The 25,300-nt window shown below is 34.1% G+C and overlaps 2 protein-coding genes across 3 annotated transcripts in view; both read right to left on the bottom strand.

Moving 5' to 3' along the window:
• Nucleotides 1-4,999: 4,999 nt before the first annotated feature.
• Nucleotides 5,000-21,097, bottom strand: LOC134229748 (DNA polymerase alpha catalytic subunit-like). The gene is made up of 39 exons (XM_062711534.1): nucleotides 20,997-21,097; nucleotides 20,650-20,768; nucleotides 19,068-19,164; nucleotides 18,320-18,397; nucleotides 17,971-18,095; nucleotides 17,667-17,794; nucleotides 17,284-17,528; nucleotides 17,024-17,135; nucleotides 16,738-16,913; nucleotides 16,505-16,617; nucleotides 16,089-16,205; nucleotides 15,661-15,735; nucleotides 15,473-15,546; nucleotides 15,288-15,352; nucleotides 14,925-14,962; nucleotides 14,668-14,790; nucleotides 14,495-14,579; nucleotides 14,323-14,384; nucleotides 14,135-14,230; nucleotides 13,788-13,904; nucleotides 13,269-13,450; nucleotides 13,032-13,161; nucleotides 12,820-12,930; nucleotides 12,613-12,724; nucleotides 12,229-12,338; nucleotides 11,719-11,874; nucleotides 10,009-10,131; nucleotides 9,819-9,851; nucleotides 9,602-9,694; nucleotides 9,085-9,290; nucleotides 8,667-8,799; nucleotides 8,180-8,311; nucleotides 7,939-8,014; nucleotides 7,723-7,821; nucleotides 7,021-7,202; nucleotides 6,439-6,570; nucleotides 6,239-6,355; nucleotides 5,923-6,022; nucleotides 5,000-5,577 (listed from the first exon to the last, which is right to left on the bottom strand). Exons 1-39 carry the CDS (start codon nucleotides 21,049-21,051, stop codon nucleotides 5,414-5,416), a joined length of 4,491 nt encoding a protein of 1,496 aa, XP_062567518.1. The 5' UTR covers nucleotides 21,052-21,097; the 3' UTR covers nucleotides 5,000-5,413.
• Nucleotides 21,098-22,827: 1,730 nt separating this feature from the next.
• Nucleotides 22,828-25,300, bottom strand: part of LOC134229746 (dynein axonemal assembly factor 9-like) — a 33,280-nt gene continuing 30,807 nt past the window's right edge. For both annotated transcript variants that reach the window (XM_062711532.1, XM_062711533.1), the window contains 4 exons: nucleotides 24,979-25,169; nucleotides 24,576-24,641; nucleotides 24,228-24,321; nucleotides 22,828-24,009 (listed from right to left, as the gene is read on the bottom strand). In XM_062711532.1, coding sequence (XP_062567516.1) covers nucleotides 23,900-24,009; nucleotides 24,228-24,321; nucleotides 24,576-24,641; nucleotides 24,979-25,169 — 461 coding nt within the window. In that variant the 3' untranslated portion in view covers nucleotides 22,828-23,899. The remainder of the gene's footprint in view (nucleotides 24,010-24,227; nucleotides 24,322-24,575; nucleotides 24,642-24,978; nucleotides 25,170-25,300) is intronic.

The following is a 25,300-nucleotide window of genomic DNA, read 5'->3' as shown; positions in this document are numbered from 1 at the left end:
TGGGGTATGGTCACCCCCCCTTTCCATTTTTTCTTTTTAAATACGGGATCGAGTCACCCTTTTCCTATTTTTCTATTCTAATATGCACTACATGTCATGTATATGTTATCAATAATGTAATTCTTTTGTCTCTATAAGCTGTTTTTAAATATATCGTTTTCGACTGATACATAATCTTTTATGTATCAGTTGAAAACGATAATATTTAAAAACAGCTTTTAGAGACAAAAGTTACATTACTGATAACATAAAGTGCATATTAGAATAGAAAAATAGGAAAAAGGTGACTCGACCCCAGATTTAAAAAGAAAAAAAAGTGGAAGGGGGGGGGGTTCCATACCCCCAAGTGTCTGTGCCTATCCCCTCTGAGAATTCAATCACGTCTTTTTTTTTTTTTTTAAAGTTTGTTTGCAATTGGTGATTCTTGTCAAAAATGACAAATTTACAGACAGGAATTCCTCAATTTGAAAAAAAATCTCTTGGGGCTATGGTTCAGAGGAGATAAAAGCAACGGACAGACAGGGAAGCGGTCGGTCAAAAGTTATTAGGCAATATAAAGTCAATATAATTTATATGCATTTTCAAGCCCCCCCCTTTTTTTTGTATGCGATATTTTTCATTTCAATAAGTCATTTGATGTTGAAAATAAAACATGATAAGTAATCTCAAAGATTATGAACTTCACCTCGACAAATATAATGTAGAGAGAGAGAATTTCATTGTAAATGAATGTTTTCAAGCCCGTATAAAGGCTAAACCGGGGGCAGTTTTTTCTTAGTATAGAATTTTGCTATAGTGAATTTTCCTTAAAGACCCCCCCCCTTCAAATGGCATCTTACAGGACTTGAAAGTTTTAAAATTAATGAACAATCGACTTTTTTTTAATTTTGCCTTGATCATGTTTTTTTAGGAAGCTGACTCCTTCCCCTTTATTTGAAACCGGTAATGCTTGATCCGAGTACAACTTAAAATCACCTGTAAATGAATCTGTTCAAAAAACTTTTAACTATCCAAACATCTTAATAATGTCGACTAAATCCAGGACACCAATCAAGTCTACTAAGGACGTATATATAACAGGCACTTGTTTCGTATAGTATAAAGTAGGGGTGCCCCGTATACTAAACAAGTGCCTGTGGGGTATCATGCGTCGCAAATTGGGACAAGATGCATAGGCGTCGGAAGCGGGGAGGGGGCTAATGGGTGCTTATCCCCATATTTTTTAATTTTAGCAAAGATAGACATCGTATAGGTATCAAACCGGGGCGTAGGTTTATAACCCCCCCCCCCCCACTTCAACAGTCACGTTGCAGTGTAGTCGAAGGGTAAGTGGTAATGATACTGAAAGAAGTTCTATCTTAAGCTCCCCCCATAGGATCTTCGTGTTAAGACAATAGACACATTTTCCCTCCTTTTTTTTTTTAGCTTGTCAAGTTTTTCTTACATGAAATTTTTTCTCTCTTTCACTTAGCCCCCCCCCCCCCAAACACTTTCAATTTGCTTCCGACGCCAATGACATGTTTAGGAATGGATACTTTCTCCAACAAGATGTGTTTCTGAAGCACTATGCGCCCGGCGGCAACAAAATTTTTAAAAAGCTATTTTTAACATATTATGTCACAGTCAAGGTCACAAGGCCATTGACCTTGATGTCATTTGAAAGAACTTGATTAGTAAAGTATCGATACCAAATATAAAGTCTCTATCTCTTATAGTTCAAAAGTTATGGCAAAGGTACGAAAAAGCTATTTTTAGCATATAGGTCACAGTCAAGGTCACAAGGTCATTAACCTTGGTGTCATTTGAAAGAGATTAATTAGTGGAGTATGCATACTAAATATGCAGTCTCTATCTTCTATGGTTCAAAAGTAATGGTGAAGGTTAAAGTTTGCAGATAAAAAGCTATTTTTAGCATATAGGTCACAAGGCCATTGACCTTGGTGTCATTTGAAAGAGCTTCATTAGTGGAGTATGCATACCAATATGAAGTCTCTATTTTTCATGGTTCAAAAGTTATGGCGAAGGTTAAAGTTTGCAAACAAACAAACAGACAGACAGGACAACAAGAGGCCCATGGGCCACATCGCTCACCTGAGAAGCTTTGACCATTCTGTTCTTTACCAGATATCCCACTTGTAATACATATTGTGACTCCACCCTACTCCACTGATCATAATTAAGACAATTTGAAATCTACACTACCATAGGATGCTTTGATTCCCCATTGTAAAACTTTGTTTCCCCATTGTGGCCCCGCCCAACCCCCGGGGGTCATGTTATGGACAAATGAGAATCTACACTACCCCAAGATGCTTCCACATAAGTTTCAGCTTTTCTGGGCCAGTGGTTCTTGAGTAGAAGATTTTTAAAAAATTTTCTTATATATGTCTATGTAAAACTTTGATTCCCCAAGATGCTTCCACATAAGTTTCAGCTTTTCTGGGCCAGTGGTTCTTGAGTAGAAGATTTTTAAAAAATTTTCTTATATATGTCTTTGTAAAACTTTGATTCCCCATCATGGCCCCGCCCTACCCCCGGGGGTCATGAATTGGACAATTTAGAATCTACACTATTCCAGGATGCTTCCACATAAGTTTCAGCTTTTCTGGGCCAGTGGTTCTTGAGAAGAAGATTTTTAAAGATTTTTCCTATATATTTGTATGTAAAACTTTGATTTCCCATTGTGGCCCCGCCCTATCCCCGGGGGTCATGATTTTTACAATTTAGAATCTACACTACCCCAGAATGCTTCCAAATAAGTTTCAGCTTTTCTTGCCTTGTGGTTCTTGAGAAGAAGATTTTTTAATGACCCCACCCTATTTTTGTCTTTTCTTAATTATCTCCCCTTGTGAGGGGACTTGGCCCTTTATTTTAACAATTTCAATTCCCCTGGTACAAATGTTTTGTACCAAGTTTGGTCAAAATTGGCCCAGTGGTTCTTAAGAAGAAGTCGAAAATGTGAAAAGTTTACAGACGGACGGACGGACGACCGACAAAATGTGATCAGAAAAGCTCACTTGAGCCTTCAGCTCAGGTGAGCTAAAAACAATATACGCTCCGGATCCATCAAACCGGGCGCATAAAAAGTTTTATCTGTTTAAATATTTCAAAAGTATAGGTCAGATACAGTACGTGAAGCATGTCCAGTAGTGTGCATCTCTATATACATAATTTTCATGCAAGCTTGTTTCGTCACCCTATGGCTTGTAAACAGTTATATCGTGATGGAATTGCTTCTCAAAATATAACCTTGTCATCAAGCAAAATGTACATTTTCCAGCATCCCTTGGGTGTTTGAAAGTGTGTATCCCTAGAAGCATCACCCATGCAGTTTCTTCGCTGTAGGACTAGAGTTACTTGGGAATGAACTTAACTGTTCTAAAAACTTTGACCTGGTCACTCATTCAGCAATTGTAGCTCATATTCAGCATCCGAAGTAAGTTCAGTATTGTGTATCCTTTTATGCATCATCAATTGAAATTGGTCATCAAAGGACTTAATTTTCAATGAGTCAAGTCATCTAGAAAATGTAGGCAATATCTTCATCTTACCATATTAACCCCTGTATGCCCAACAAAACTTAGGAATGAACATATACAAAAACATGTTCCTCCATTTGGTATGACATGACATAATCTTGTAAACATAACAACCTCATATCTCAGCATCTTTGCTAGCCAAGGGTGATGACTGATGAGTTGCTTTTGAATTGATTCTCACCCTTTCCAAGCAAAGGTGACATCTCTGCTTAAAATAAATCTTTCAACAAGCAAATTCAGAGAATTGTGGTCCCCAATTTTTGGATTCTTTGTGGGTGAGATGTCACCATTTATGGCATATTGTGTCAAATATGAACGCCATCACGTCATTCAAAATTTATTACCAAAGTTGATTTTGATGAAAACTGGGTCAAACATGAAGGTCAAGGGGGTCAGAAATCATACCATGCTCTGAAACATCTTGTCATAGGTAATGCAACTCAAAAATGAAAGCCCAATCTTTTCTCAATCAAAAGTTATAAAAAAAGAAGGTCAAATATCAAGGTTCAAGGTCACGGAGTCAAAAATCAGTGTATTTAGAAAGGGATTCTAAGAGGTGTATAATACACATTTCAAATGTGAAAGCCTCATCTCTTCTTATTCCAAAGTTATGATCAAGATTCAATTTTTTGAAAAGTAGGTCAAACTTCAAGGTCACGAAATCAAAAAATATAGTGTATGTAGAAAGGTCTTGTCACAGGTAATACTACTTGTCTATAAAGCTATCAGCATAATTTCTTAATACAATGTACAGTGGACCCTCAGATATCCGGATGCTTCAGTATCCGGACGATTTTTCCTCAGGACAAAATTTTTAAATGTTATAATGTCTTGTTTAACTGGTGATTCAGATATCTGGACATACTGACTAGGAACCAAAGCGTCCGGATAAATGAGGCTCCACTGTATATATCTTTGATAGGAAAGCCGAATTTCTTCTCATTAAAAAGTTATGGCTAATTTAAAGAAATGTTAATTTTTGATAAGGTCAAACTTCAAGGTCAAGGGGTAAAAAATCATAGTGTATTTAGAAAGGCTTTGTCAAAGGTAATACAAGTATAATATGAAAGTATTATCTCTTCTCATTTAATTATGACCAAGGTTAAATTTTTTGTGACAGAAGGACAGACGAATAGAATAATGTCCCCTCGCTCTCACAAAAGCAGGAGACAGAAAGTCAAAGGTCAAGGTCACATCAATTCATAAACACATCCTATATTATATAATATTCATGTAATTCAAACACTGCACATTGGAAATAACATGAAACTAAATTATAAAAGTGTTTAATAATTTATTCCTACATGTATTAAATTGCACTTCATAATATACAAGTTTAAAGATATTCACAAGCTATAATTAAACGGAAAAAAAGGTAAAAATATCAATTTTACACATTTCTAGCGATAAAGTGCTTTCATTTATTAAATACAGAATATCACTAAATTATTGAAATTTTTTCCAACTATCTTATTTTTGCAAGTGGAAAAATGCACACCTACTTGGCAATAATTTACAGAATAACAATGAATTGAATTCAGGAGGTCGGGTATATAATACTATACACTGTATATGCCTTACTGTCATACACTGTATACCATGAACATAAAATATGCACAAAATGATACTTTTTTTCCTAAATACATGATATGAAAAATTTGATGTTAATATCCCCTGCATTCTTCCTTTATACAGAGTTTATTCAGTTTTAACAATACCTAAATTTGGTATTGTGGATATAAACCCATACATGTTACTAGTAGTCAAGGTTCAAATCTTGCACAATCACAATGAACTTGTAATTTAAAGGCCTTAAGAAGGGGGCACTTAAGCTTCTTTCCTGAGAATACAAGCGAAAGGATTGCTGATCAAAGTCACGATGACATCTGATGGTGCCGTGGTTTAATTTGGAAGGTGTTCTGAAACAGTTTGTCTAAATTGACTTCTGAGTAAGCACTTCTTCTAATGGCTCTGGCCGCTATATCTTTAATTTGGGCATACTCTGCTCTACATAGACTCATTTTTGCTGAAGCAGCATCTGTAACATTAAAGGAAGACCTCCTAAGCTACTTATTCTGAAAAAAATTGCCTTTTTCCTTATCATGTGAGAATTATTGCATGTATGCATGTTAAATTTTATGAAAGGTCTTTGGAACCCAGCATTTATCATCTGATAAAGCATATACAAACAATATCATACATGGGACCATGCCAAACTTCACCTGAAAAATTAATCTAGAATGAAAGAATTTTTTGGAGAATTTTTCTTTCTTTCCCATTTATCTATTCACAAATAATCCTTTCAAACAATTTTGTTAGAATTTGAATATTCTGTTTTGATAAATGAGCAGTTCAATCCCACATGCTATCACCATTTACTTACGTTTTTCTTTAGAACCTTCTGTTAGAGCCTTGAGAGCTCTATCGGCATCAAAAATATGTTCATAAAAGCACAGTTGCATGTACAGCATGGTGTCTGTGTACTATAACAGAAATAATGTTATTGTTAATAAATATTTATAAATTGATAAGAAATAAAAATGCAAATTTAATGCCCTCTAAATTGTTACAGTGTAGTATCTGTTTCCTTTTAGATCTTTCATGCAGTATTCAATTGTTAAATCAAGGGAACATAAAGTTCTTGAATTTAATACTTGTTTATTCTACAAACTTTCAACAGGGAACTCAGAATGTATTACCAGTGGATGCATCAGTCCTCTGTGACACACATAGCACACAGGATGCCCTCGCTGAAAAGTCAAGGGGACTCTCCTGGTCACAGTTCCACAGGCAGCATCCTCACACTTCAGCCAGCCCTGTTCATGCAGAAAAAATTAAAACTCTTAATCTTTTCAAAAGGGTCCATTATTATCATACTGCAAAGTGCATCAATTCTTACCTGATAGTACTTTTGAATGTGTCTCCTTATGTCCATTTGAAGTCTATTACAGATGTATGGGATGTGTTTCCTCAAATCAGTTTTACATTCATTATTTGGACATATGCTGATTGAACATTCTGTGAACTCCTCCTTCAAATGAAATTGTTTAACAATTAGTAGAATTTATCAAGGAATAATTTAGGATCTTTTAAAGTAAGGAATAATGTTAATTAGTACAGGAGGATTCAAGACTGTAGGTCTCCCTTTGTGGCCCAACCTCTGTTCAGGGTTCATTCTCTGAAAAAATGTTCAGAGCAGATGTTTAAATCAATGATCCTTAATAACTGTTTCTTTATTTCCTCCACTTGAAAAGGAGGTACAGTGTACGGACCTTTGTTTAATTTGAATCCTGAACACCCAAAGCTACGTTTTGCGACATTTCTTGGATAGGCCCACTGATTCTGTAGATGTTGAAAAAGACTACCATGATAACAACCCACCATCTGTGTATTTTGGGTAGCCTAAAACTCTTCATTTTAATGACTATTTTAACTTTTAAAGTAGAAAAAAAAATTCCCTGCATTTCTGAATAATACTCACAGCTCCTTGAAAGACAGAATCCACAATGATTTCTCTTTTACAGGTAAGCCCTGGACAGGTAAACTTAAACCTCTCACAGTTCCTGTATTTCTCTTCATCAGAAATCTCAGCTCCATTCAGTAAGGCTTCTTCCTCATCATCATAATGATGGACAGTATGTTTGTAACCTGAGGGGTCCAGACCTAGAACCAAAAAGAAGGAAATAAAATTTCATACAAAATGTGAAGAGAAGGGCAACAACTCCTAATTATTTTTAGCAATTTTCTCCAACAAAATGCAGTTATACTTCTTGGCATCAAATTAAGTTGTTGCTGATATAAATGTACTGTAGATCACTTAATTTTCGCGACACCTTATTTTCGCGAGATGGTCATCGACTCTTTATAAGCGAGACAAAATTTTCACGAATTGTGGTCATAGCTCTATATAATCTTAAGGAATTCTATTATACGTATGCGAGAATGAAATTTTCGCAAGCATACCGTCTCGCATAATTACGCGAAAATAAAGTTCTCGCGAATAAAAAGTGATTTACAGTACATATTATTTATATGCTTGTATTTGCTAGGAATTATTTTACTTCATTCAATGCATCCATTTTGCTGGTTTGTCTGTTAAGATCAACAATATACAGTGCTTGTAAAATGTCCTTGCTTTTCATAAACTGGATAAACCCATAGGGGCACAAATGGGCGAACTTACCTAGACATTCTGCTAAATGTGCTGCATCTGTTCCTTCTATAGGATCACATAATCTTGACACAACTGGGTGTACTTGCTGAGAGAGGTAGTATTTGATGTCTGAAAGAAATACGGCAAAGTGTTTATAAATTGAGTTGTCATTTGTATGATTTACCCCATCTTCACAGTAAACATTAGTTTCCTTTTTTTCTTTAAAGTCTTCGTCTGAAAACTTACCAACTGTCAGTGTGTCACTCTTTGCCAACTCTTCAGGGTGGTAGGCTCTCTGAGAGGCTGCCAAGGAAGACCCATCCTTAACAATAGAAACCTCACCATAAAATCATCATAATATGAAGTATACATCATACAGTCATACAATACATGTATATAATAAGATTGAAATTTACTTCTTCAGTGATATCAAGGACAAAACCATGAAAATTGAAAGTCTTGATTTGATATTCTCCCTGGATTTTACCTCACAAATAATGTAGGCCACAGTGTCCCCTGCCTTCATTTTCTTCCCTCCCTTGCTGTTGACTCGCAGGGCCACCTGTACGTGAGGCAGACTCTTCTTGTCCGGGTAATCCTCAGGATTCTTTGTCAGTTGCTAAAAATAACAGTCATATAGTAATAAAGTCTTGTATATTTTCTGAAAACAATCACTACTTTTCATTTATGGTACAATGTAGACTCATTGAAAAAATGCCTTTTATTCAGTTTTTATTTTATTTTTATTAGCTTGCATGCAGAGAAAATTTCTTTTTAAAGAGTTTTAGCATGGCAAAATCTAACATAATATACATGTAAGAGCAACAGGTTTTTCAACAATTCATTTTTCAACATGTGATTCATTTATCAAATTTGATAGTAACTAAAAATCACAGAAGCTCTAAATTCATATCAAAATCTGAGCATTTACAAGGTAAAATAATGTGTATCAGTCTTATAAACTTGCCAGGTACCTTGGTAATGTGGTACATTTCTATAGGTATTTGTCCATTCTTGACCTTCTCCCCAACTTCCATCAACTTAGCATGAATATTTTCCACAATGGTCTCCCTGGACTCTCCTGACAAAATCTGTTCCACTACAAAGCTGTAATATTATCTTTAATTTTCAATCAACATCTTTTGTAATGGCTTTTTCACCAATACATATAAATTGTTATTACAGAGCCTCAATTATGACATAACCATTTTATACATCCATCTACGAATATGGAAATAATGGAAATAAAACACGTGTATGAAGCTAAGGGAGAATTTTATGATGCTGTCTTATCGCATTGAAATAATGTGACACAATTAAATTTATGTGTGTGAGATATCCTTAAAACAAATTTTGATATATGATGCAATTAGGTAGGTTTGACCCACTTACTTTCCGGCCTCCTTGGCGAGGTCACTCCAGTCCCTGCGGACAATGTCCAGTCCCTTCAGCTCCTTGTGTTCGATGTACTTGCCGTCTGGACCTTTGACCACACTGAGGGCAGCATACTTCTTCTTCTTCAGTAATAGCATGGACTTGAACACTCCGTCAATGTCAATCTCTAACAGCCTGTACAACTTGTTCACCTCCGATTTCACCTGTTTAAAACCAAATACATTAAACTTTTATTTTACTTTCACTTTCTCCTATATTTTCTTTTTTGTATAACACAGTAAAATATGGTTATAGCGAACATGCTTACAAGGAATTGACACTTATAATCAAATGTGATTTTGAATCCCAGTGAAATGAAAAAAAAATTATAAACTTAACAGATATTATGAATTATGCTTATAACAAAGCAAAATTACCTGTCCCTGGTATTTCATTAAAAGTGCATTTACTGTACATTGTATAATAATGTGTTGGACAAACTTAAACCTTTGGTGCTGGAAGAGAAACCACTGACCTTGTTCCCTACTTTGTAGACCATGTCAAGGTCAGTACAGTTTGTGTTGATCATGATGGAATCTGTGTCACCATAAATTACCTCCAAGTTCATCTGGGAGAAAAGAAATATCAAATTGATATCTGTAGTATTTGAAATCAATTTAATTCTAAGGAATTCAAAGTCACAGACATAAAATAACGAAAAAAGTTTGTTAAAATAAAACAAATCAACTTACAGATTCTACCAAGTCTTTTGTTTTCATTAAAATCTATAAATTCAAAAAATTAATCTGTAATTGCTGCTCAGGGAACTTTTAAATGTTTTAAATATTTTTTTATCCTATAGACAATATAACTCAAGTTTTTAATATTCTTGTAATATTTTCTTTCTTTTAATAACAACTTTATTTAGTGATATATACGGACCTCTCTCCCCTTTGCTGTGATGAGTGCTGCCAGAGGTTTAGCAAAGAATCTGGAGTGACTGAATCCCAGACAACCATACATACTGTTAGCCGTCAGCTTCAGAGCCTTCTGTCTGATGTCATACTGAAATGTCAAGATGTTATAATGTCCTGAAGGAATGACATTGTTTGTAATTATAGTGGAATTTTGAAAACTATTCTAACTACCAGATAAGCCAAGGGGATAATATGCATTCTTAATGTTTCAGCATCCCAGTGCAGTGATCTTTTTTTTTGTTTCTCTATTAAAGATTAATATACCCCTATCAAGCATTAATTGTTTGTTGTGTATCTAAAAGAAACTCCCCATGCCTCATGTCAGTTGAACAATTACTAATTCAGTTACTCAAATTTTAGAAGAACCAACAAGAGGCCCATGGGCCACATCACTCACCTGAGCACTAAGGGTAGGAAAAAGTAGAAAATGGCTTTTTATTGTAAAGTTTAAATCCGAAAGTAGTCCCATGACCAATCATGAATTTGCTATTTTTGAGAAAATGATTTTTAAAGAATTTTCCTATATATATCTTTAAAAACTTTGGTCGGCCATTTTGGCCCCGCCCTACCCCCGGGGGTCATGATTTGAACAAACTTGAAACTACACTACCTGAGCATGCTTCCATATAAATATGATGAATTATGGCTTTGTCATTCTTGAGAAGAAGATTTATAAAGAATTTTCCTATATATTTCTATGTAAAACTTTAGTCAGCCATTTTGGCCCCGCCCTACCCCCGGGGGTCATGATTTGAACAAACTTGAAACTACACTACCTGAGCATGCTTCCATATAAATATGATGAATTATGGCTTTGTCATTCTTGAGAAGAAGATTTATAAAGAATTTTCCTATATATTTCTATGTAAAACTTTAGTCAGCCATTTTGGCCCCGCCCTACCCCCGGGGGTCATGATTTGAACAAACTTGAATCTACACTACCTGAGCATAATTCCATATATATATATACATGATGAATTATGGTTTTGACATTCTTGAGAAGAAGATTTTTAAAGAATTTTCCTTTATTTTTCTATGTAAAAATTTGGTCGGCCATTTTGGCTCCGCCCTACCCTCGAAGGTCATGATTTGAACAAACTTGAATCTACACTACCTGAGCATGCTTCCATATAAATATGATGAATTATGGCTTTGTCATTCTTGAGAAGAAGATTTTTAAAGAATTTTCCTATATATTTCTATGTAAAACTTTAGTCGGCCATTTTGGCCCCACCCTACCCCCGGGGGTAATGATTTGAACAAAGTTGAACCTACATTACCTGAAGATGTTTCCCCATAAGTTTCATCTTTCCTGGTACAGTGGTTCTTAAGATTTTTGAAATATGCCACCAAATTTTCATTAATTCCCAATTATCTCCCCTTGAATGAGGGCGTGGCCCTTAATTTGAACAAACTTGAATCCCCTTCACCCAAGGATACTTTGTGGCAAGTTTGGTTGAAATTGGTCCAGCGGTTCTTGAGAAGAAGTCGAAAATGTGAAAAGTTTACAGACAGATGGACAGACAGACAGACGGACGCCGGACAAAATGTGATCAGAAAAGCTCACTTGAGCTTTCAGCTCAGGTGAGCTAAAAACTACAGAACTCTCACAAGTTATGGAGCTTGCATATTGCATAATTCATATTCTTGATCACCCTGTGCCACTCTTTGATACCTGCATGTACTGGTCGTTTGAGATGTCTCCCTTCATCAGCTGTTTGACCTGTCGTCTACTCTCCACAAGTTTACGGATCTCTGTTGGCAGGATTCCCGGCTCTAGGTCCTTGTCTGGAAGCTCAATCAGCGGGTCCTCATCATCAGCTTTATCTTCCTGTATTTAAAATACAGTCATAATGTGGTAACTAAGAATACTTAGAAACTAATTTGTACTTATAAAGTATTACATTCTCAAATTTCTCCTCCCTTTCAAAAGTTTTTATCAATGTTAATCTTGAAGAGGATAGGACAACAATATATAGTGTACATGTACATGTATTTTTGTTCTCTCTTAAACATATATGACCTTTTAGCCAAAGGAACGAGCAAGTTCTATAAGAAAGTTTTATATTTTGTTCAAAAACTCTAAACACTCTCTCTTTTGAGTGTAAAATTTAAGGTAGTCATATGCAGCTACGTACTGCTAATATCAGTAGGTTTTATGACTGTTTGCTAGACATACATGTACCTGTTGTACAGCTGTTCTGCTGACTGTGGTAAAACAGATATTATACTCCTGTATAATGGAGGGGTACAGACTGTTAAAGTCCAGCAGTAAGATGTACTTGTCATAGAAACCTGAATCAGAAAAAGAAACTGTTATTCAGTTTTAAAACAAAACCAGGAAATTCACTTTTGTTTCTCATTTTTCTTAAATCCTATATGCCAAATTTGGCTGAAAATAGTTCAGATAAGAGAATGAAAATATATGAAAGTTGATGACCAACAGTGAATCAGAACAGATAGTAATATCTAAGGTGACCTTATAAAATATGATTACACCATCTTAAAACAAATGTTAGGGAGAGGGCCTGCTTTGCCTGCTGCCAATTCCCATTCACTTTTATTTTACCTTTCTTTGGCTCCAAAACAAGACCCCCAGCATATGCAGGTTTACGACGCCGACTGGCTTTACCTCCCTTCCCAACATCCTCTGCTTCATCATCATCCAGCGTCTCTTTTTGCTGCCAAATCAATGTTTAAAACACTTATTAATCTAAGAGAAAATTTATATTAAGAGATTATGCTGATAGCTTAAATGTATAGACTAAATGCTCACCACGGTTACTTTTTTGTACTCTTTATCTGGGACAATGAAATTTTTTTCAGTAAAGGCATGTAGAAGCAGATATTCATTTCTTTCTGACCTTCCTCCTAAGAGAGTTCTTGTCTGAAACATGAAAACAAAATCATATCCGGTACAAATTTTTACTGTCCAACACATCAATGATATTCAACATGACTCAAAATAATGTAATTCCAATAGCTTACCATAACATTTCCACAGATGTTAGTTATTTGCAGTGCCAGAGGTAAAACATTCAATTCATAGAGAATCCGTAGAATATACGTGGAATCCATCAGAGTAAGTTCTAGCAGCTGCAGCAACTGATGTGATGACCTACAAACACATTTTTATCAATGAAAAGTTTAGTACTTATAAGACAATAATGAGCAAAAAGATTGCTGATGAAATCCCTTTAAATACGTGTACTTTGTTGGACTTACATATACATATTGTGAATTTGATCATAATCCAGTTCTAGTCTCTTTGCCTTCAGTATGACATTGGCCAGTTCTGTGAGATCATAACTACGAGATCTAATCAGCTCCTTGGCTGAGAGTTTAATGTCACACACCAGTCGACCACATGCTGCAGTTTTATCTGCAAAACCTCTGTGTCCAGCACCCTGAAATAGAATGTAAATGTAAAAAGTAAAATCAGAATTTTACAGATCTGAAGCCTGAAACAAACCTCTTTGCATGGCTGTGCGTGCAAAATTAGAAATGTTGAAAGAATTGGATCTAATGCTGTTTTTAGATGTGGAACTTTCTTTTACATACTTTTATTCTAAGGAATGCAAAGACTGTGGTCCAAAATACTTGTAATGACCATCCTCCAACATGCTCAAAATATGAAGAGCATTGATGAATTTATTTGAAACATTTTGATTTTAACAAGTTTACTTTGCACATACATTTTCCTTTAAAATCAGGTTTAAAATAGTGTAATTTTCTACATCTTACAGATAATTTTGGCATCTTTGTCCTTTTTAGTCTCCCAATCTTTGACCAGTGAGGCACTTTGTTGGCATTTATTCTGTGAAGGATAAGATCCAAGTCAAATCCAAAGATATCATGTCCCTACAAAAAAAGCAACATTTCAATGTAAACTGAGCAGGAATGACCAATATCAAAGCATTTTTTTTTTTAATTCAATGTTTATTGTTTAAAAAAAAAAATGCTTTTAGATAAATATTTTGCCATTCACATTGAATGGGACATATTTCTATCCCTTTAATTTTAAAATATTCTGTTTCTTAAAACAAATGTCTGCATATAAGTTTTATTGCTTAAAGGAGGCAGAAACCTACTACAATGACATCTGGGTCTACTTTGTGAATCTTGGCCAGAATGAATCCCATTAAAGCCCGCTCAGTCGGCAGCATTTCTACTCTCAACTTTTTGCCCTGTAATGACAATTTCCTTGAAAATTCAGCACACCAAGGTTCTAAGGAATGTCATTTTTCTACATTTACAACATAAGCTACAGGTATAATACCTCTTTTTGAAGCTTTTCTCGGAAATCAAACGGAAAGAGACTATCACTTGGCTTTGTTAGACCTAAAAGACAGGAAATGAAGTCTTATTTTAAGCTTATCTAGTATCTAACATGTATACAAATTAGAGGTATAATAAATCATGTCATAATCAAGAGGCATAAAACATCTTACCACAAAAGTGTTGTTGGAATGGAGTTTTTGGAGCAGGTTTATCAATGTTAAATGTTTCCTGAATGAGACATGTAGCTGCCACAATCTGAAGATCAAATTTAAAGAATTGTTTCAAGTTCTGTTCACTTTTCAAAACTAGAAAGTAAGCTGTTAATATATGAACTTGGACTTACTTCATTTTGATGAGTTTTGTGATTGGGGAGGGTTCTGAGGTTCAGCGTCATGACAACCAGAGGGGGCGGGGTCAGGTTTTGATCATTTATCACAGACAGGTACTCCGGTCTCCCAATACTGACCTGTAAATAGTAACAACTTCTCATGGAAAATGTAACATGTATGTGCAGCAAATTTTTCATTGAAATAATGTTTGAAGCTGTACAGGGAAAACGTTTGCCGATTGTTGATGTAATTTATCATTAAAAAAAATTACCTCCATTTTGCACCAACTGACTGGGGGATTAACCAGCTCTAAAAAAAAACAATCAATATGTTAGTGGTGTTCCAATCATTGATAATAATAGAAAATCAGTAGACTGCCCTCAGACCTCTCACCGAGATTGCTTTCCTGCTATTCCAAATATATTTCCTTCTATTGAAAATCTTATTGAAAACACTGTAATTATTTCATTTTACAAGGGTAATACTAGTAGTTTTTAAGCGAATATCCCAACCACCACTTAATCTATTAACTTATTTGTGTATCGTTATGTACAATTTAATGAACTATGTTTCTATCTCCATTTCCTAAGCATTTCTCTGCTGATAACACTTTTCATACATCAAACTAACTTACGTGGTAACTTCAGATCTAACCATCCAGGTCCTCTCATTTTCGAATCAATCAGTAAAAGCTCCAAGCTGAAATTCAAAATAAAATACACTTATTTCAGCATCACACATATTGAATGCAAGCATGAATTCCCTTGAGATATGGTTCTTTAATCTATAACAATACTTGTTCTTCATAATTTGTCTTACCATGATGTGTGGGTGCCAAATACATTGCTAAATGTCTCTCCTTCAATATCACTGGGTAGGGGAGGTATGTCTGCCTGTATCAGATAGTCAGAAGAATATTTGTTAATGTGCATCTCTATTTAAATCAAAAGAAAAATAGGTTCGCACATGTAAAAATTAAATATTCCATTTAACATTTTAAAATTTACCCCATATCTGATCTCTAGGTAATCAGACTCCACTGGAACCTCAGCCTTCTCAAATGCATACTGCTTAGTTACTTTCTGCAAGAAGAGTTTTCAAATAATAATGCACAAAGATAATGAAGTCAGATACATTTACCAAAAGTATGTGGTATTTGCTACTATGATAGAAGTCGATAATTTTCATCCATACTTTCCATTTACTATACAAAGACATCCATAAAAGGTTATTGTCTCTATGCAGAAACAATAGTTACATCACTTTAAAGTAAATATTTAAGTCTGCATATTTGCAAAAAACATGTACGTACACTTTAACCACAATTATTTGTTAATATGATGGAGAAAATTATATCAATTTTACATTAGTGATAGATAACTAACATCTTTGGCTCTTCATTTTTGGGGAATATTATACATGTATTGTCTCTCACCCTGGATTTGAACTTTGGTATTTTATATTTTTCTACAATTTTCTCTGTGAATTCTGTGTAAACATCCACCATAGTGACATCTATTCCTGTGTCATTTCCTGTCTTTGTATTTTTCCTCTGAAAGAAAGCACTGAATAAACTCAAACATCTCTTATGCCCTCCATCCCCCCAAAACAAATCAGCTGTCCACCTTCATTTGATTATGTAGCTTAAGATGAAAAACTGAGTGTGCCCTTAAGAAAGTTTCATGTTAAACTTAAAATAATATAAGATTCCACACAAGTTCTCCTTTTTCAAATTGTGAAATCAAGCACTTAAGAGGGAGCTTTCATCATACCTAGACCATGTCTGGTTTACTATATTACTATACTAAATCTACTTCTGGTAGGAAAAAAGAATACTGTAAAAGAACTTACCGTAGCCCTCGGAAGAACATACATTCTTCTCTCAATATTCTTCACCGTCACACAACAACTCACATACACCTTGGCTTTTTCTATCCAAACCTTCCCAAACAAGAAAACTGTCCCTATGATAGTAAAATGAATCCTTCAGAATCTCAGCTACATGTTTGTTAAACAGAAAACATTGAATTCTTTGTGGTTTTGAACTTTTCTGACATAAATTAATAAAAGGTCCTAATAAATACCTGGAGTGTTATATGGGTCTTCATAGGCATCCAGCCAATAAAATCGCAGGACTTGTTCACCACTTGAGGAGGTGACCAATGGTAGCTCTGAAGTGTCAACTTTGACCTCGGCCAGAGATTCCTCCTGGGAATCAGTCTGAAAATTCTCCCACCCAGTTGACAAAGTTTCAGAAGGACTAGAGAACACAATGAAATGCTATTAAATACATGCATAACATCACAGAGGCTAGATTTCTATGTATGAAACTTTAATAGAGCATCTTTTTATAACCAAAGTCAGACTCACATTGACATTATTTCTTCTTTAGGTTTTACAGATGTCATAGCTGTGTCCTCTTTCTTGATGCCAAGTTCTTCATCAAAGTCGACATCATTTAAATCCATCATAGCAGCAGCATCTATTGAAAATATTTTTATGTTATACAACAACTCTTCCACATGCTTAAACCTAAACTATTAATTCCAATTCTGGCAGTCACTAAACCATTAATTCCCATTCTGGCAGTCACTATAAAAAAGTTAAACAATATTGAGCATCATTATTACCTTGGCCCTCAGAGGATTCTTGAATGTCAATGTCATTTTCTGTTTTTAGAGCTGATTCTACCCCTAATTCCATCCCATCTATTTCATCAAAATTTTCCTCTGGGTCCGGAATGTTGGGTTTGGGGAGGGACCTTGGTTCAGTTTTGATTGGGACAGTTCTGGGTTCTGTCTTAATGATGGGTTTCTTTCTGACAGCCTGCACTGGAGGAGACTGTACATTGGTGTTAAATGGATTCAAAGGTGACCTACAATTTAAACAGGAATTACATATATTGTAAATGTATACAAGACATTTTTATCTCATTTACACATGGACAAGTAATTTCCAAACAATTTCTCTGGATATATCTTAAAGGATAACAACAAATTTTCTTAAAACTGACTTGCTAGCACCAAAGCCTTTCTTTTTCAATTTGATGGGTAGAGGTTTCATCATCCCCTCTGAGGGCCCCTGGTGAAGCTCCTCCATGAGGTCCCCCAATAAATCATCATTAGCCAATGATACATCTTTCTGAAAATACAAGGAATTCCAGTCATTAATATTGTTCATTCACAAAAGACTACCTTTATGAAACATGCTCTTATAGAGTTTATTGACAGATTTAGCTAGATTGTTTGTTGTTCAAAGTAAATGTTCTTAATTTAAAGTCTAAAATACATCTTGAAATTTTTTTTTTTGCTGTATACCTCTGATTTGAGCTTGGATCCTCCTGTTGATGACTGAGCAGCAAACATAGACTTGATAGTTGTTTTAGGTTTGGTTCCTGGTTTCACAATGTTAGGATTTTTGCTTTTCTTTTTCTCCTCTTTCTCTGTCATTACAAACAAACAATATTTACAAGGTTGATCACAATTTAGAATTTTATTCATCACTGGAGAAACCAAGAATTTGCAGAACTACATACACATGCCTTAAAAGCAATTTTATGAAGTAAGAGTAAAATCACCCAAAGGTATATTTTCCTAAACTTGAATGATTTTTCAAATGGACAGGATGATAGTTACAAATAGAAAGAGTAGATAACTCTTGACTTACTTCCTTTTCTGGCTGCCGGATCTTCATTGAGGTCGTCATCAAAGATTTCCCGACCATCCTCCACATACCCAGCTCCATCTACCAAGAAATATTATAATGCAAAGATTTATTTTTATGACTCACACAAAAAACAAAATTTTACTTATACATACAAATATATCATTCTTAAGAGGACTATCCAAGTTTTTGGAACTTGTGTCCAATCCACTTGACATTTTGTCAATAAAATATGTTCAAACAAACAAAACAGGAATGTGCAAAGACTTAAAATATATATATGCAGAAAATGTTTTAACTTCCAAACATTTACTGAAATAGCCTTTTGTAGCACTTGAAAAACCACAATATAATCATATGCTTGCCAAAGTAATTTACCTACCACTTTTTGTTCAAATAACAAGTAGTTGGGAAATGGTGAACAAAACATTAACAGTTACCTTTATTTTTAGTGACCAAGTCTTCACTGATATTCAGAAAATAGTACTTTTAAAAGACACTAAGATGAAACAATTTACAGTGAAATATATACCACTTTTAAGTGTCAGGGACAATTTTACTACTTTGTACAATTTATTTGTTAAGTTTATCTTTTATTTTCAAGAAAAGAAAAACCCAGAGAATAAAATCACTTTGCTGTAAGCAGAATTCATTTCAAGCATGTTTGCTAAAAGTATGTATCTCTGTATATGCTCCAGGTTTCTAGCAATATTGCTCAGCTTATCAAAACTCAAGAAAAGACAACTCTCACCATCATCTACGATCCAATCATCGTCTTGACGCTGGCGGACAATCTCGGAGTATTCATCTTCATCAACGACATCATACACATTCTTCTCTTCTTCTACCTAAATATGTGTACAAGGATTTTTAACTTTTTCTTTAGAAAAAGGAAGTTATGCACAAGTCAATGATCATAATGACCTGCTTGAGAAATATTCTATCCTTTTTTTTGGAGATTGATCCCAACCTGTTTATGAATCAATTCTTTAGGAGCAAGACTGATGACTCAGGGATCACTTTGGGCTGCGCCTTTGCGCCATTGGCGCTCAATATTTGTAAATGGCGCACTAAAAAAATAGAGAGGTTCAAAACAAACAAAACAGATATGGCGCTATAAGACTTAAAATATATATATGCAGAAAATTTTTAACTTCGTTTTCAAGCTGACCGATTGTATTCATGAAATAGCCTTGTTACTTTAATCAGCACTTTTGTAGCCGCGTATGTTCTTTACACCAGCAATATAATCATATGCTTGCCAAAATAATTGTACATAGAATATTTTTGTTTAGATTAACTAGAATTTTTTTACCGAAATGGTGAAGTCAATTATATTTATATTAAAATTATATGTAATGATTTCAATAATTAACACTTGAAAGTAATACTCCACTATGTAATATGTTCTAATATTTCTTAAAACTTTGATTATTTATTTCGAAACAAAACAAGTACAAGTTACTCATTGTGTATATACCAGACACTTTTAATGCCTCCAAAGCGAAGATTTATTGGGCCAACTACTTTGTACGAAATCTTTAGTTTGTTTTACAAATAAAACGACGGAAACTTTTTCATTCCCAGACTCGGCAGAGGTCTCTGATTAAGAAGAACAGTCCAAGACGTTCACTCCTGATGTCAACGGCAACGATGTTCGTCATTTCAAGCAAGTGGCTAAAGGCATATATTTCCGTACTAAAATGTTTTCCAAACAAATAAAAAGTTTCTCATTTAAGTTTTTTGCTCCGAGTTCTTTGCATACAAAACCAGTCCCTACCATTTGAACCAAATTTAATCTGCTGCCCCAGGTCTATTCAGTAGAGAAATGTGCATGTAAGTCATCCTTTATAGTTTAGCTCTTCAACAACTTTCGGAACTAAATCAATAAAATCAAAGGGGCGAGGAATTAACTTAGGTATTCTGTTTATCAATTTTTTAATACTCTATTGTATGACATTCAATTCTCTTGACATTTTACAGTACCTTTAAAGAAAAAAACTTTCTTTTATATTTATAATATTATTCATTTTATTTTAAAAAACTGAAATTGGTTGTGTCAGAAATGGCATTTAAAAACCCTGATCAAATTTACTTGAAATTGATCATATATTAGCATATATATCCTGTTTACCGGGGCGTGGAGATTGATCCCCCCCTGTTTTAATGTTGATGGGCCATTGGCCCATCAACATTAAAATCCAGAGTGATCCCTGATGACTAATCCTTTTGAAAAGTATCAAAGCTATGATCCATAGGTATATAATAATCAATCTGTAAAAAAAGTCATTCTTAAGAAACAATTTTTAAACAACTACACAACGATCACATACGTCATATTTGTGTTTCTCTCCACTTTGTTTGGTTTTCTTGAATCTTTCGAGAGCTGCAAATCTTCCTCCTTTATCTTTCTTTTCTCTGCGAGATCGAGACTTTGCTAATCCTTGTTCCACTAAAAAACAAAATTCATTACCTTTTGGATGTATTTTTGTACTTGAACATGCGATATACTTACGATGTCGATCGTTTGTTCGTGTTCAAGAGATCTTTCGATCTCACCCAAAACATGGAAATAACTATATTTTCTATCCTCCAAAAAGAGTTGTTGTGTATTTCATATGAAACACTTTTCATTCTTCTTTTATTCAAATTTTGATCGGGGCCAATATGAAGAACAAACCTGCTGTATCGTCTTGATCATCTGCTGGTTCGTTCTTCTCTGGTGCTGGCGCCATTTTTTGTAAATATGGCGCGAACCACGAGATGGCGCTTTCAAAAACAAGTCGATCACAAAACTATTCGTTCATAATTTGTAATCTGTCGTACTTATGTAGATTTGTAGCTATATAACCACAAAATTCTTTTCTTAAATAAGTGAGCATCTTTGTTTTGGAAAAAAAGGGTAAAAATTCTTTTTATACGTGGTAGAATGCATATTGAAAATATTTTTCACAATATCAGTTAAATTTTTTTTCCATACCAAATGATCCCTTTATCAGCTGGTTATTGCAATTAAATAAAATTTTGATTGTGTTTTGTTGCACATAACCTAGATATGTCAAATAATTCTGACTCAAGGTCATATTTCAATGTCAATCAAATAAGGTTGTTAGGAATCAACTGTCAATATACTTTTTTTTTTTAAAAACTTTCACCCATGCTTTGAAAAACAATCCCATATCAAATTACAAAATATTGAATATCATAAAAAATTGAGATATTTGACCTTCCATGTGGAACACCATTGAACCTATACAGAAAAGAAGTGGGGGAAAAAAATCACATTTAACTATGGATAATTGTGTAAATAAAAACTGCATGTATATAATTACATGTATCTTGAACAGGAACAATTAAAAAAAAAATCTTTCTGCTGTTAGTCTTCAAAATATTTCTTAAATAAATGTTCCCTTTAATAATTTTTTTTAACAGTCCTGCATTTATTTCACTTACCTTCTTGCAACAAAAACAAGATAACACAAAATATTTTTAGCACTTTATATCATTCAAACAAAGAATACAAAACAAGAGGCCCACGGGCCTTATAGGTCACCTGAGTATTGTGTAACAACTTTCAAACAATTACCTTTGGTTTGTGTTTTAAACCAGAGGCCATGAAATTCCCAATTTTGAAAGAGGCACCATTGTTTATCATAATTTGTATAAACTTTGCACGCTTACTCATTTACTTTACCCAGAGGTATATCAGAGTAACAAAGAGAAAATGCACTTCCACTTTATAACCAGTTTTGCACCTCACTAAAAACTGGCCCTGGGGCCACATACCTGGTATTTCCAAATTTTGCAAATTTTATCATAAAATTGTTGATTAATACCAATGAATATTTTTTTCAGACTTATTTTGCTACTAAATATACATATATCATTAGCATAAAACCCAGGAGCAAAGGAAAAGATTTTCAAAGAATTAATTTATTTTCACTATATAATCAATAGAGCCCTGCCCTAACACCAGAACCCCTGACTCTGGGGCCATAAAATTCAAAAATTTGGAAGAGGCACTCTTGCTCATCATAACTATGTACTTAGTTTGTTTATTTAATACCCAGAAGCAGAGAAGACTTTCAGAGAATAAATTATGCATTTTCACTGTTTAATCAATAGAGCCCCTCCCTAGCCCTAGAACCCCTGACCCTGGGGCCATAAAATTCACAATTTTGGAAGAGGCACTCTTGCTCATCTTAACTATGTACTTACTTAGTCTATTTAATACCCAGAAGCAGAGAAGAAGATTTTCAAAGAATAAATGCATTTTCATTATATAATCAATAGCCTTACCCTAACACCAGAACCCCTGAATAAAATTCACAATTTTGGAAGAGGCACTGTTGTTATAATAACTATGATATTTTATTTAATATCAAGAAGCAGAGAAGATGATTTTTGAAGAATTAATGCATTTTCACTGCATAATCAATAGAGCCCTGCACGACGACAGACGAAAACGGATAGCAATAGGTCACCTGAGTTTACTCAGGTGACCTAATAAACAAATATTTCATTTTCCAAACAATGCTTCAATGCATTTCAATTACAATACATTAACATTATGCAACAAATAATAAATATGAACATGTGTTTGATATTTCTTTTTGAGGATTTCAAGATATATTGAAACACACTAATGTCACTCTCTATGTCTCGATCGGACTAATTTTAAGGAAGAAGCCAGAGGCAATAGAATTTTTAAAATAAATTATGTACCAGCACTTCTTAATGAATTTTCAGTTTACCTAGTAATTTTGTTTTAATTAGTTAAGGTAGATGATTTTAAATACAGATTTGACAGAGATCTAGAAGTATTGAGCATGAAAATATCTATAAGAACAAGCACTTTAGTTCAAATCAAGAATAGCCAATATTTCTTGCTTTTTTATCTGATGTATCTAAATTTAAATATATACATGTACATTCAAACATGTTCTTATCTAAATATCACTTTTCAATTTATAAAAAGAAAAAAAAGCTTTATAACAATAATAATAAAATAAAAAAAATCTTGTTCAAGTGATTACACTAAATATCACTCATTTTTGGATGAATATTCTTGTATATAAATTGGATGGATGTGCTTGGTTATACAACATTAAGATATTTAAATTGCAAAAAGAAATATATAAAGCAGTATCACACATGAAAATAAACAATGTAATCAGCTAGAAAACTAGTTTTTGCATGTTTTCATATTATGAAATAAAGCAGTAACAATTTTAGCATTAAATGCCTAAATAATGATGGATTTCTTGAAGAAGCACACGGAATGATTAGCAAAAAAGAATAAACTTTGAAATGACAATGAAAACATGTACATCTCAAATTTTCCTTATAGCACTCAAATACAATGTATTCTAATGCCAATTAGCAAACACACAATGAATTCAGAATCATCAAATCTTACAGAATTCCATTCATAAAATTAATTCACAAAAACAACACAAGCATCAACCAACAATAACATAACAGATCTGTCTTCCATCACAATCTTCCAGAAAATGGGGGAATGGGGTCAGTTGGTAATGGTAAAAAAATGTCAAGGTAAGTGAAACATTCCGGGTCCTTAATTCAGGCAAACAGATCCACATACTGACTGGCATTCCTTCTCACTGTGTCATTGAATTCTTGGATTTCTTTGTTCTTAATGTCAATGTATTCTTGGATAAAAGTCTCCAGACCTAAAATAATTGATAAAAGTTCCTTAATAAGAATAGCCAGTGGTTTAAAAGTATGGATGAATTAAACGTGAGTCTGGAGGGAGGGATTTGTAGTGAATAGGAGAACAATTTGTAATGTAGCCTTAAAATATACAATGAAAATTATGAAATACTGGGGACTTCATCTTGGCCATGCCGTAGAATTTTAAAATTTTCCCCATTCTGGGGGGCTGGCTTACTTGGATGCAGATCCTGTTTTTCTCCATCAAAACTGACAAACTGTGTTCCATTGTAGAACCACCCAGCTGGCAATGGATCCAAATGGTGCTGTTTCTGAGGAAGAAAATACAAAAATCCATAATATACACATATGAATAACTCTTCAAAGCAAATGAATATTTACAAGAAGATGCTGTAAATGAAACCTCTATATAAATGGTCACCAAATTAAAGTCATTTATAATCTAAATAGTTCAGTTGCTGAAAAGTATATTTATAAATGACCACAATATATTTTAACATGTTTATTATTCCCCTTGAAAGAATTTTTGCTGACCCCATTGTGAAAAAACAAATCCAGCTCTTACATGAATCTTTTTGATTTCCTCTTTTGTCAGGTCTTTCTTTGTTATCACTTTCTTCAGCTCTGGTTTCTGAAGTAAAATGAAATTGAAAAGTAGTCAACTTTATCCTTTTAATTTAGTAGATAGATTCAACGAATTTTTGGGTGTCTGGGACCTCAAGAACTTTTCAGTATCAATTTTACATACTCAAGTACTCTAAGAATACTTTCTGTTTAGAAAGTAACATATGAATCCTCTTTAAAAAATAGAAAATATTGATTTACTAATATCAAACTTTTCTTCCTTATGATGACAATTCAAATTTTCACTAAAATACTAGTACATATATTGGTTTCAATTGTCTCCCCTTCAGAAAAAAAATTCCTAGATCCACTCCTGATTTATAATCAGCTGACTTCAGATTTACCTGTCTTCCACAAGTCCTAAGCCAGTCTTTGATCTTGTTGACCTGTAACTTGGGTCCAGTGAAGACCAGGCAGTACTTATTATGAGAGAGGTGATGACCGTCACCATTGATGTTCGGCTTGTCTGTGTGTTTGGTCACTGCCAGGTGGTCAGATTTCACATTGTACTGAACATCCATCAACTCCTCTGAATCTATAAAAAAAAAAATACGAAAGATAGACATACATGTATCACTTACATGCAGAAGTGTTTAAGTGCTTAGTACACACAAGTTGATACCAAAGAAATCAAATATCACTGTGGAGATTGAATAGTTTAAAATG

Source organism: Saccostrea cucullata, unplaced genomic scaffold (genome assembly GCF_032062105.1).
Source record: "Saccostrea cucullata isolate Sc308-1 unplaced genomic scaffold, CSIRO_AGI_Scuc_v1 ctg287, whole genome shotgun sequence".
Classification (NCBI taxonomy): domain Eukaryota; kingdom Metazoa; phylum Mollusca; class Bivalvia; order Ostreida; family Ostreidae; genus Saccostrea; species Saccostrea cuccullata.
Note: the sequence above shows the minus strand (reverse complement) of the source record. Positions and strands in the feature narration are given on the sequence as shown.